This window comes from Xiphias gladius, chromosome 3, assembly GCF_016859285.1.
Source record: "Xiphias gladius isolate SHS-SW01 ecotype Sanya breed wild chromosome 3, ASM1685928v1, whole genome shotgun sequence".
NCBI lineage: Eukaryota > Metazoa > Chordata > Actinopteri > Istiophoriformes > Xiphiidae > Xiphias > Xiphias gladius.
This window is the reverse complement of record NC_053402.1, coordinates 13,903,946-13,917,930: the sequence shown is the minus strand read 5'-3', so window position 1 is coordinate 13,917,930 and position 13,985 is coordinate 13,903,946. Positions and strand designations below refer to the sequence as shown.

The 13,985-nt window shown below is 38.4% G+C and overlaps 1 protein-coding gene across 1 annotated transcript in view; it reads right to left on the bottom strand.

The window, feature by feature from the left end:
* Positions 1-7,122: 7,122 nt before the first annotated feature.
* Positions 7,123-13,985, bottom strand: part of mosmoa (modulator of smoothened a) — a 28,054-nt gene continuing 21,191 nt past the window's right edge. The window contains exon 3 of the mRNA XM_040123867.1: positions 7,123-7,979. Within this exon, the coding sequence (XP_039979801.1) occupies positions 7,795-7,979 (185 nt within the window). The 3' untranslated portion in view covers positions 7,123-7,794. The remainder of the gene's footprint in view (positions 7,980-13,985) is intronic.

The window sequence follows — 13,985 nt, the reverse complement described above, 5'->3', positions numbered from 1 at the left end:
AGTAAGAAAATCTTTGTTGCTTGTAATACTGTCATACCTTAATACCTCGTAAGCCATGTCTACTTTAAAACTCTGATTAAAAAGCTGAGTCAGGAGTGGGTGAGAAGTTAAATCCAAGAGGGATTTTCTCTTTTCAGATTATTTCATTAGGATTAATGAAAGTTTCAGAGGCCTGAACAGGTCAAACTTTACTACACTAGTATTTCAAAATAAAAAGGTAAGAATGGTAAGATAAAAGAGAAAAAGAAAATTTGAGCACCACTATGGTCCAGACTGAAATATCTCAACAATTATTGGATGGACTGAACTTTGGTACATAGTCATGTTTTCCCCAAGATAAATGGTAATAACTTTGACCATTCATCAAGCTCCATCATCAGGTCAAAATGTGACTTTATCTAATTATTTTTTTCAAGTTTTTGATTGTATTTAGAGCTAAATGTTAGCATGGTAACACATTAAACTACGATGGTGAACATCAGCTAAACCTAGTTTAGTTAGCTTTGTCACTGTGATCCTGGTAGCATGCTGACATTAGCATTTCGCTCCAGGAGCTGTTGTGTCGTACACAGCCTCAGCTAGCATGGCTGTAGAATCTTTGGGTGTTTAGTCTGGTTTGTTTTCCTCCCGGGCACAGTTTGTTTGGGCAGATCTGTACATAGCAATCATACTTGGGTGCGGACCAGATCGACCTCAATGAGACCTTTTATACGAAGTGATCTCAGCCTGGTCACAGATTAAATTCTGCAGTGGTTCACTTTTGGTGGAAATGTGATCCCACCTCGATCCGAACCAACTGCAAGGCGTACCCTATAAGTTTGAAGCAGCTCCGACAGCCAGGTGCGCTGCATACAGATAAATCAACAGTTGCCAACATCTAGCTGGAGAATGAATCGAAGTATATTGTCTTGTTGATATCTGGGCAGAAAAGGAACCTCTTCAGGACCTTGTTCCTGTGTTTACTTTCTCAGTCCAACCCCAGGAACATCTAACCAATGAGTGGAGTGAACATTCTCACGTGGCTTTTAGCGATGCATTTTGGTTTGCTTGATTTTTTTGTTTTTGATGTGGGAAAGTAAACCCAACCAAAGAGAAAAATGCAAAAAGTATACCAACTCGTTCACTGATTCAGACCAGAGCAAACTTCATCTGGGAACCACTTGGATTAATCTCAGGACCCCTTTAGAGGATCCTAACCCCTACAGTAATGAGTCCTAAAACCCAGAAATAAGTTAGCATTTTCGCACCTCTGGTTCCCTGGTCCTGAAGTCGATGTTTTGAAGTCGGTGACCTGAAATAAGGTCTGTCGTTAACACAAGCTGAAGGTTTTATTCTATGACATAAATTACATCAGTGAATACCACACTTGTGATTTTTTTTAAGCTTTTACATGTCTTAGAAAAGGCGGTTGCTAACAAAGTGGCTAAATGAGACTACTTTTAGGGACATTAAACGTCATCACACCAAACATGAAAAACGATCTACTCACCAGTCTGCCTTTACAGCCTCGTATTTATACTCGTGGTCTTGCAAACTATTTCTAACTTTCTAATAGGAAAAGCTTTTTTAAAAGAGGCAAGTGGGCTAAATCAAACTTCAAATTGGAAGCGAAGTGGTGGTGATGCTGAAATCATGTGACTGTGGTGCAGTTCATTTATAGCCTAACATTTATAGCCTAACATTAGCTTCTAACTTTTGGCTATTGTATTTAGGCTTAAAAAAATCATTAAAAATGGTGTTCATATGTGAAATTATCTTGCTGAACAAAATGTGCAAGTATCAAACTTTTGTTTGTCACAGAGCTTATTATCTGCAATAATCCAAAAGCCAATGGAAAAATCCCACTAGCTTTTTGTCGAGGGAAACCCCGGTGATGCTAACGTCCGGGTTGGCCTACAACAATACCTGTAGCAATCTACAGAAGATTGCTGTTGTGTTGGAGCATAATTGCATTGGTAAATACCATGGATTTTTGTTGGTTAAGTTGGCTACTGACATAACATTCCCATAAAACTATGATCAGTGATTGGCTCTATCAACCAACAAAAAGTGGTATTACTGTGATTGTGAGAATAACATAATACAAGTCAAACTGTAAAGTCTGTCACATGCACAGGGAGCCTTTGCATCAAATATTCTTCAGTGCATTTTTCCTGTAGTTCTGCTAAAGTCCAGCTGTCTAAAGAGAGCAGAGCGGACTGATTTGATCCACCAAGCTGAAATACTGTGACCTTCTGAAATCCTAAATGGAAACACCAGTCATGCTCAGGTACATGCTGCAGGTCACTGAGAGGGTAATGGAGGTGCTGTCCTATGAGTAGTAGTGTTATCTTATATTCGTCTACACACCAACAATGAGAAAATGACAAATGAAACTGACTCATCCAACTCAGTGCATGACAGACATGAATAAAAAGACCTTTTTGTGGTGGATTTATACAGAGAATTGAATCGCTGCCCTCAGGGCTGTGATCTTTCCTGTGTAAGATGTGAGAAATTTGTTTTGAGGAATTCTGGGTTTGAATGGGGTTCCAGTTTTGATGGCTGTTGTGCTTTGGTACTAGAGGAATGAAGAGTGTCAAACCTATCTAGCTTACGCTTTCCTGGAATGAAATGTGCTATATAAATAAAGTTTTGTTTGCTTGCCTGCTATCTGTAAATGTCAGTTAGGAGAACACTTAAACGTATAGTGCAATTGTTGTTGAAAAACAACTAAGAAGTTCAACGGTTTTCATGATTTATCTTCATCTGAAGGCATAGAGCAGATTTCATGAGCCATAAAGGAATAGTTTAGCGTTTTGGGAAATGCAGGCTTATTTATTTTCTCTCGTGTCTGTACAGTAAACATAAAGCTACCGCCAGCAGCCGGTTAGCTTAGCTTAGCATAAAGACTGGAAACAGGGGGAAACAACTAGCCTGGCTCTGTCCGAAGGCAACAAAACCCACCTGCCAGCACCTCTAAAGCTGACGAAAAAACATATTATATCTCGTTTGTTTAAAATGTTCTAAAACCAAAGTAGAAAAACTGCACATGGTTTCATGGGGGGTTATGTGCCGGACTATTTCTTCTTCACGGTGATGAAAGACAGTGCAGATTTTGTTACCACCTTATCATGTCCAATAAACTGGGTAATTAGTGACTGCATTTAAAAATTAACATGGAACCAATCAAGTTTTCTTCCGGCATTTAAAGCCAATTAGGAGTCACATACACATCACAATTACTGGTGTGAAACAGACATTTCAGGATAAACCTTCAACATTGCTGTTATAAATAAAATTCATTTAACGCTTGGCAAGAAAATGAATTCCCCAAATGAATTAATTTCCCAAAATGGTGAACTATTCCTTTAAAAGCCATTCAGAACTTTGTTGGAAAGTAAGGACACCTGTATAAATTTCTGAAAAACTAACCTTTTAAAAGGTTATGGTCTGGCTCAACAGCAATGAGAAGCAATGCCAGAAGCTGCCAAAAGCAATGTTACAACAGATGATGTCAGTTTTTTTCAGTAACAAATTAAATCGCTTTGGCAATCTAGCAAGGTCAACGTAAAGGGTACAACCGCTGCACGTTCTCTGAGCAAGTTTTTAGCTCACTAAGTCACAAAATAACACTTTGATCCAACTTCTCTCATCCCTGGGTTGACGCACGTTATCACTTGTCTTTGAAACCAAGCATTAAGTATTATCCTGAAGGAAAATGTTTTACTGTACAAATTCAAAGCCTCAAAATTACTGACTTAATTAGTTCATTTAGACCGGACAATATTAGTCAACAAATACATTTCAAGGTCACTGACAGCTGAGTTGACAATGTTAAAAAAAAGTCCAAAGGGAAATTCTACCTCAACTGCTTAATCAATACTAATGCAGGGGAGGGTTTGTTGCCAACAAGGAGCTGTTGAGCTTAAGAGATGTACTCTGAAAAAAACCCACAGCTCTTCACTGATGCATCCTTGGTGGCTGAGTAGGGTTGTGTCCGTTTTTTCAGACTTAAGGATGTAGGAGTAAGAAGGACTTTTGGGCCACATCCTGCAGAGCATGATGATATCAAAGGTTAATACTGTAAGGAGAAATTATCTGCTCAGTTTATCTGTTTAGTTTATCATCTCAGCTGCTGGTTAGATACGTCACATCCACTTAAATAAGAAAAACAAACCATTCAGACTGCGTCAGAGTCACGCACACCCATTTTTTCTCTTTTTATTCAGTGATAAATAATTTCCTATGATCATAGGCTTTATGTGTAGACATCCGATCAAGGCAAGAGACAAATTAGAGGGCACACATTGCCACCATTAGAAAATAATAGCAGAAACAAAAACAATGAGGTAAGAAGTTCTCTTTTTTATACATTTGTGGTGCTTCTATTTCTGTTACCTAGTGTTGAATGCACAGTGCTTCCTAATACAGAAATCCTGGCTTTTGTGTCTGTACATTATTAAACAAAAACAGGTCATGGCACAATACTGAACCACCCAGGACAGGGCACTGCAGGGCCTATAGGTTAGCAGTATACGTCCTCAGACTGAGTGTAGGAGAAGCTAAGCAGGAAACAGAAATACAAAACCAAACTCTAAGACTTGGCAACTGAGCTCCGTGACTGACTGAACACACACAGACACACACATTTTTTCAAGAGAGATCTGAGTGTCAGTAAAAATGTACATTATGAGCCTAGATGTGAGATTAATTGTATGTGTATGTGGAAGAGCTGAAACAATTAATCAATCAAAAGAAAATGAATCTTCAACTATTTTGATGAATCGACTGATAATTTATTATGTTTTAAGCAGAAATGTCAAACACTCGCTGATTATAGCTTCTACGCTGACGGATTGTACAGGATAATAAATTATAAATTTTTGGGTTATGAACTGGTCTGGTGACAACAGTTAGTTCATTAATTGATTATTCGATCAACAGAAAACTAATCAGCACCTATTTTGAAGCAAAAATGCTAAAACTTTACCGTTTCTCAAATGTGAGGATTTGATGCATGTCTTTGTTGTACATGAAACTAAACTGAATATTTTTATATTCCACACTGTTGTTCGAGCTAAAGAGGACATCTGAAGATATGTAACTGGGCTATTGGAAGTTTTAACAAGCATTTTCACTATTTTCTGAAATTTTATGGACAAAACAAGTAATTGATTGTTCATGAAAATAACAGAAAATAGCAAATTAAACAATAATGAAAATAATAATTTCTCTCTTCATGGAGGGAGAGAAATTAACCTTAAGCAATTTGACAAAAGTCGTATTCCTTTTCAGAGTTATTACTCAGTCAAATGTGAACACATCTACACGAAGCACATATTTTAGATTCTTTGTCCATAATGAATAAACATCCATAAATCTGCTTTACAATCGATAAAAAAAAAAAAGACGTCCCTTATTACTCCAGAACTTGCCTGAGAATCATCATGTTTTTAGGTTTCCCCTTAGTATCAAAGTAATCCGGTGATAGTTGTCTGTACATCCATAGATACATTGCCAACAGGAACTGATAATATCTTATCTGGCAAACTCTTAATGGTGCAAACTTGCCAAAATGTAAACATAGCAACATTATATATCCTGTTTACGTCCAACAAAGACTTTGAAGAGCACTGAAATTAAAGGTATGAAAATTCAGCTTTACCAATTTACTATATTTGCTCTAGGGTATGTGAAAATGATTGTTGTAATATGCTTTGTATTTATGGTAATTTATATTTCTGTTGTAGATTTTGGTATTGTTTAAAAGTAAATTTAACTAAATTTGTAAGAAGATTTGTTTTTTTTAAAGGACGACGATTATGTTGCTATGTGGGATAAGGAAACCAGACACAACCTTAGACACCACCCTGATGAAGGCAAGATTGCCAGAAATGTTCGGTGAGCTGAATAAAGCGTGGTGCACTGGAGAAGAGTTGAGACACGTGTTTTACTGGACCTGCACTGAAGCTCAAACTGGTCTGTACCTCGCTGTATGTATTCTGAAAGTTAGAAACTGGCAAATATATGAAATTTAAGGGCGTCATCTAGGGTAGGTTTATTAGAGCGATTAATCCAGAAAATAAATAAATCTGCAACAATTAAGATAATTAATTATTTGACACCAAAAAAAGATATTTTCTGATTCTAGCTTTTCAAATGTGAGGATTTGAGGCTCTCTTTGTCATATGTGATAGTAACTTTAATGTCTTTGAATTTTGAACTGTTGGTCGGATAAAACAACACAATTTTCATGTATCACTTTGGGCTGTGGGAAATTTTAACTGCCATTTTAATCATTAATAAACAATTAACCGAGAAAATAACCTGAAGACGAAATGATAAAGACAGTGTGATGGTTACGCGTGTAAATGTGTATGTGTGTGTGTGTGTGTTACGTACACAGGCCTCAAGAGCAGCACTCTGAGGCACAGCCCCATGCAGGGACCTGACCTGCAGTCCCAGTGCCTTCACTGTTGTACAAAACAAGACAAAAAAAAATGCTCCTGGCTCGTTTCTTTCCTGTCCAACAATAAAGGAGAATACCACCAATTTTCAGCATTCACATGTTATTTTCACACCGTACGTAACTTCAACTTCTATTTTAAGTATTTAAGTCAATACTGTCTACTGTAATTACCGATATATGAGTTCATCTTAGATCACTGTGCTTGTGGCTGTACTTAAAAGGATTAAGATTATTTCTACAAATACACGAGGTGCGTTTATGATCAGGTGACTATTCTCTAAATTCACAGTCTTCTAGTTATTGGCAAAAGATGTGCATCAGTGTTGCGGGTTTAGTTTAGCAAAACAGCTGTCTACACTCATTAACACTTTATTGCTGCTCATATAAATAACATTATGCAAGGTCTTACATTGAGTGGCATTCTCCTTTATGGTACTTAACCTCCCATCTGTTGCCTACGGAGGTCACCCCTCATTGCTACCCGCTCCTGAGCTGGAGCTGGTTGGAGACAAAGAGGCGGCGCACCTGCACCATACTCACGTCCACAGCAGCCTGTGTGTTGGCTCAGACAGCCGGGATCACAGCTGTTCTTCCCAACCACACACATGGGGCCGTGTGATGCGAAAGGCAAGAATAAACCCTGCTCTAAAGCCAGGCTGGCAGAACCCCCCCCCCCCAAATATCCCTCAAGGGTTTAGTTCAGTGAACCTCAATTACACTCAAACTACTTCAGTGGGGAGGCGGTGGGGGTGGAAGGAAAAAAAAGAAAAAAAGAAAAAAGAAAAAAAAAAAAAAAAAGAACACAAAATGTACAACAACAGAAAAACACACAACTGAAATAGCTAAGAGAAGCCCAAAATAGCATCAGGAGCGGTCATGACGGTGCAGATGTGTGCTGAGGGCGGTAGGGCAGGCGGCCAGGAGTCAAGTTGAGGAGTGGCTGTAGTGGTCCTCAAAGCAATGTGCGCCAGGGTTTTGGCCACGGTTGCCATGACAGCGGCACATTAAGCACCCTTTTCCAACAGAACAACCACAGAGAGACGGCCGGATTTTAGATCAACAGTGGCGGGGGGCTGCGACAGCCTCAGCTGCCCTCTCTCACACTCCTTCACCCCTTTGTGCCCGAGTCCCACTTTAGTATTTTGTTCGTTTATTCATTTTCAACTTAGTAGTTAGGTACTCGATGGTGCTGCGGTCCCTTGACACATAAGCAGAGCCTTCCCTGTTCCAGGCTTCAGGCCAGAGTTTGTTGTTTTTGATTTTCAGTTATTGTGTGTTTTTGTAAATCCCATTAAATTTTCAGAGCCTCTTGTGTCAGTCCAGAGGCGGGCACGGTCGAGTCCTCAGCCTGGGAGGCAAACTTTGCCAGCAAACAGCAGTCCCACTATAGTGAAGAAGATGGAGAGGACAAACAGCACGTACGAGGAGCCGACCACTGTGTTGTTGGGCAGCTTGTACGGCTGGCCTCCCACTTCGTTGATATAGAAGCCTATGGGGAAGATGAGTGCCGCCATGCAGAAGAGGATCACTGGAAGGAAGGAGTGAGAGAGAAACTTGTTAGTTTACTGTTAACACATAAAGAAGATTCTGTACTGACAAACTATTTTATTCTCTTGATGTGTCTAAATCCTACATGTTAACCACATCACATGGACTTTAAGGCTACACTTTTGCAAGGGTTTGAGAAAAAAAAAAAAAAAGGGCAACACTTTAAGTCCCCTTTATCTTGCATTTAAATTCTGTATATAAATATTTAAAAATGGTTTGTAATGCACAATAATATAGTCATAAGCAGATTAAAGTGTTTATTATTGTATTTGTCAACAACATAAATCCTCCTGTGGGCCCCCGTAAGTGGAGACTGGGGTATAAACAGATAGTGAAAGACAATATAGTAAAACATAACTGTAATACCAAGTTATTGAAAAATACTGTGCATTAATTAACACTTAGATGTTTTTATATCTGATTATAACTATGTTTTATCTTTTTACTAAAGAGTTTTTATGTAGTGCTTTCAAATACTAAAAAAGGGGGAGTTAAAGTAAAGCGTCACCAAAAAATTGGATACATGACACAAAGAAAGTATAGCCTCAGCCTTTGTTTTAGTTCTCCACACAAGATGTAGAAAAATCAGGCATGAACTCACTCAACTTGAGCAGGAAGCATAGGCAGCTATGAATTCAATTTTAGACGCTTCATTAGTGATATACACCAGTGCCTTTCAAATGGCTTTGAAGAAGCAATTACACAAAGACTCGTGGCATGCACTGAGATCAGGGTGACTCTGCCTCATTTTTTTAGGAAGATCTGAGAGAGGCTCTCAGTCCGACGTACCGTGACACACACTGTTCCGTTAAATGGTATTTCTGTAACTTTAATGTCTCAACAATTCATTTAAAAATAGGTTTCGTGTCCTAAAGAATACATTATTCTGACAAATTTATGGCAACAGGACGTATTCAAAGAAAAAAAAAAAAATTGCGTGGTTCAGCCAAACAAAAATCTGGCTTTGCGAAGACTGCAGAAGACTCATTGCTCATTTTACAACACAGTAATCATTAGAAGATGAGATAACAAGACTAGGCCAAACCCTAGTATGTGGCTGGACCGCCGTTTCTTCACTCCTACCATCTGTGCTCACATATACAGTATTTTAATACAGCTAAATTCCCAATAAAGCTGTTCTCATTTACATGTTCTTCTGTTTCTGTTGTCAGCAAATGAAACAAGTATGAAATATTGTCTGAAATGCAGCCCACTAAGACTACGAGTTAACCAGCAGTCACTTCCAAGCCATTTCCAAGCTGCTGCTATGCAACTGCTAAAATCCTGATTTTATACCCGCGACAACGTCTGACAGAATCGCCATACACATAAGTTAAAGACATAGGCCATGCAGTCAATTGAATGAGACGCATAGAGAGGTCTGCCTGCGGAGGGAAAGCCCGACCTCACACTCGCGGAACAATACTGCCGACTCTCTTCTATGGAAAGTAGCTAAGGTTTGTCACTAGGTTCCTTTCTGATGAAAAGTCGCTAAAAGGGTTTTTTGGGGGGGGGGCAGGAAAATCGGTAAATAAAGGCACTAATTTGCCAACACTGCCTGTAAACATCCCCCTGATGACGCAGTAGAAACTGTGTGCGCATATCCATTTCGAAAGCTCTTCGGCATTCAGCTCTTCATCACGCGGTATCGGCTGACCAGTTGTGTAACTCAGTCAGTCAGTCGCGTTTATAGGGCTGGCCCCACTGTTGCGTTGCAGCAAAAAAAGTTGTTGCTCACATCATTGCAGATACTTTAATTCTGTGAGATTTCTCAGTATTCAGTTTATAGTTATCACGGCAACTGAAGGCAGAAATTGTGGACAACCAACATCTGACATCAAGGTCTGCTGATATGGCTGCAGCTATAACTTTCTACAATTAATAACAGATTTAATTGTCTCCTACGGATAATAGCTAGCCAAATAAAATAAAATGAATCAATTTTTGAAAACTTGATATTTACATTCAGCAAGTATTTACATCTGTCAACTGTAATTTGTTCTTTAAATTTATGTTGATTCATGGTTATTTTGTTTATTTTGTTTATTTATTTATTTATTTCCATAGTTAGATTTTAAATCACCCTATTTATGAAGTTTTACCTGAAAATCCTAAACATATTTTACATCATTGTCCAAGATAGTACTTCCTTCTTTGGGTGCAGACCTCAAAATTGAAGTACTTAAAACAGAAAACTAATACCCAACTTCACATTCCCAAAATGTTTCCATATCGTTATACAATTTTTTTAGAATTACGTTTTGACATAATGAAAACGAATTTCCTTTGACATGAAGGGAATAGTTGTACAGACCAATGGGCATTTCCCAACTGAAATTAATTGGACCAATTATTATTCTGAAGAGGGTAGCCCGGAAGTGTTGTGTACAACAATGTTGTGTAAATTACCAATGTATCGTTGTGAAACCTTAGCATCGGAAGTGTAATTAAGGGTCATCCATGAAATAAAAAAATGAATTTGTATTTACAATATTGGTTTTCAGTGGGTTCTTCCTTTAATTAAAGTTAAAGTTGTCAACAGACTTGTCTCTTCAGGTTGTTCTGGGCCTTTCCTCTTATACGGTATATAGATAACTTAATTAGTTGGATAGGTGTGTTGAATAACTTATTTTAAACCAAATATCTTAAAAATGACAGTTTTATGGAAAACAAATAAATAAATTATATTAAAATAGAAGGAATTTAGTATTCTTCACCAGAGTTACATTCCTGTAGAGAAAGTTTAGAAATATTTTTTTTTTCTGATTCTTCTTAAATACCTCATTGTTCGGTTTGTGGCTAGCTATAATTCTTAGGTCAGTAGGGTCTGTTTGGGAAAATTTAGACTAATGGCTTCTGTATTACTAAAATGTTTATGTTTGTACTCTTAATACTAATATGAGAAGATTCACCTCTTGACAGTATTACTGTATATCACACAGTATATGCGCAAGGTAAAAAAAAGAACAGAATGACCAAACAGATTTAATTAACTTTACAGAGAAGTATGTGCATCAATAGGCATATGACACCTGAGATGGACCTTTGTTTGTAACTATGACAGTTAAGCTCAAGACTACGTGAATTTTATTGGGATCAATGCACAGAACAACTTGCCTCTTCATAGCGGCTGAAGGAAGCTAGCAGCACCACTCAAATCAAACCAAATCCACAAAATTTGATTTTCCTATTTTAAAAATGTATCAATATCAACGCAGCAGAACAAGATATGATGTCTTTTTTATCTGAACACATTCTTCTTCCTTGTCAAAACCTGACGCCTACACTCCTCACAATGTAACACGACTGCTGGCAGTTTGATCAGAGATTCGGGTGTGTTACGCTCGTAGTGGCTAATGTAGTCTCGAACCGCTAGCCTCAAGCAGAGATGAGGAGCGGGTTACAGCTGTCTGGTTAGATAACTTCTAACTCCACACACCTATATTGATTTCATTTTCAAACTTCGGTCTTCAGCCCCAACTGATGCAAAAGATTTCTGGCAGAGCTGTTTTCACATATGCTGTTGTACTCCCCAAAATCTGTGACCAGACTTTGATGTGCAAAATTGGTGCAGTTCCCCTTTCAAGTAACAGGATTATAGTTGGCTTTCTGCCGCAATCTGATTTCTTAAATTTAAATACAAATGAAAAAAAAAAACTGGTTTTTGTAATCAGAGTAAAGGATTAGGAAAAACAGATTTTGCCAATGAGATTTCTCAAGGGGAGAAAGATGATTTTCTTGGCCATGTATTTGCTTAAAGCTGGGGTGTAGGACTTTTACATATATATGAACGTCTGCTACATTCAGGAACTTGCAAAACGCGTGGACACAATGTTGATTAAGCCTATCAGCGGCAGTTTAATTTCTCTCTGTTTCACAGTATACCGGAGTTTTAAATTTGGTGTCTGTGGTGACATTCCCGCGCTGCGCTCCGGCAGCAATGCGTTTTGCGTCAGCCAGCAAGTTCGCCACAACTGGAGAGAGGAGCAACCGTAGCGACAGAGACTGAGGAAGCTATAGCAACTAAGAGTGTGGCCGAGCCTATGGCAGAAAAACCTAGGAAACGTCCAAGAAAAGTTTCAGATGCTCCAGATGAAAAAGAAACTCAGGAGGATTACAGTCTAAAAAGAAAGCGATCGATGGCGAGGACAATCCTAGATAACTATTCGTGTGGCTTTTCCCTGCTGGAGAGTGCTAAAAGAAGAAAAGGGACTGAGGGCAAACACAGATGTTGCCTTACTGCTCTTGGAAAGGTTGGCATTTATAAAATATTTGGGGCAGGCTATGCAGCTATTACATTTACCTAACCAAAATAATGAATCACTGTCTTGGAACTGTGGAAATTTCTCTGTATTCGACAGTGTTTGTGTAATTACTCTCACTGCCAGAAAGGGGTGGCAAAAATACCGCACTGCAGGGTTAATTTTTTTCTGGGATTTGTGCATGGCAAAGACTTAACAAAGGTAAAGTATCGCTGTGACAGGATGTTAAAGGTCTTTACACACAGCAGTGCATCCTTGTATCAACAAATATCTTATTAAAAAAAGGGACATATAGTAGCTTGTAGAAGTCTAAATAAGTCAGTTTTCCTGGCTAAGTTTTCCCTCAGATATACACACAAAACACATGTCAGGAAGAAGGGTGTTGTATCACTAAAATACACTTAAAATAAGAAAGCCATTGTTGCAAAATAAAGTCAGGTGCAGGGTCCATTATTCACGCATAAATGGATATACAGCTACCAGGTTATTACAGCACATGTAAACTCAGATTTCCTGAGTAACATGGATTCTTGCATGTAAATGTACTGACTCTTGAGCTCTGAAATCTGTATCAAACCCAGTGGGACCAATTAGCTCGGTGCACTGACCACATGCTGAGAATCCTTCCAGTCACACTAGACACCCCTCCAAAAAACAGTGAGCATGTTGTGATGTTCTCCGCAATGTGTGTCAGGTTTGGTAGCAGCTGCAGAGCAGAGCAGAGGTCAGGGGTGAAGTCATTAAAAAGTCTGTGACTGGATAACAAAGTTGTCACTAATTAAAATGGCTCTCTTTTCTTCTGCTTCCTTTGAAGATGTTATTTCTGAAGGCTTCAGTTCAGCTCTAAGCCCCCTTATGTAATCCTCAGTGATGTTAAACAGCAAAGCAAACTGAGACTTTTGTGAATCGCAGATCAATGACTGTGCTGAATTTGTGGAGTAGCTTCATCTAATTAAAAATAACTCTTGTTTTTTCCATTAAAGAGCACAATCGATATTTATTCTGCCGTAGACCAGCATTATGTCCTGGACTGCTTGTCTGCAGCAGGGGACATGCAGATGGGGAAAATGCATTCACAAAGTAGCCCTGTAACCTGTTATGTTACTAGTGTGTGCTACATAAACTCTAAACACCAGCAACCTTAGTTTTAAGCAGAAGTAAAAGTTACATGTATTCTAACACTAAGTCTGACAGCTGCTTTGAATTATTTTGGTTATATCATCTGTGAGTAATCTGTTAAGTGTCGGCTCATGAAGCCATTATAGCTTTCATTTTTCAATCTACCTTGCCATTTTGCAGAGCTTTCAGTACCTGAGGGATGATTTTTCCTTCAAATATCTCAGTGATGTTTCCGTTAACTAGAATGGTTTCATTCAGCTAAAAGAGTCTGCAGTAGAACGGCAATCTGGGTAATGGGCATAAAGTACATTTTTTCTGTGTCTTGTGGCTGTTAATCTGGCAATCAATATCTATTATTCATTGTTAAATGATTAAATAAACAGACAGGAATATTTGTTGTTGGCTAATCCTGCAATTTTAATTCCTGACATATCAGTGCTTTATATAATTTTTATATCAATTAAGGAAACAAATCGTATACAAATCCAATATTACAACATTACCCACAATTTCCTAATAAAACCAGAGACATTCATGCGATGGAGGCGCCCACTGCTATTTTTTCTTTGAAAAAGATTACGTGGACATTCCTGCAATTCTTTGAT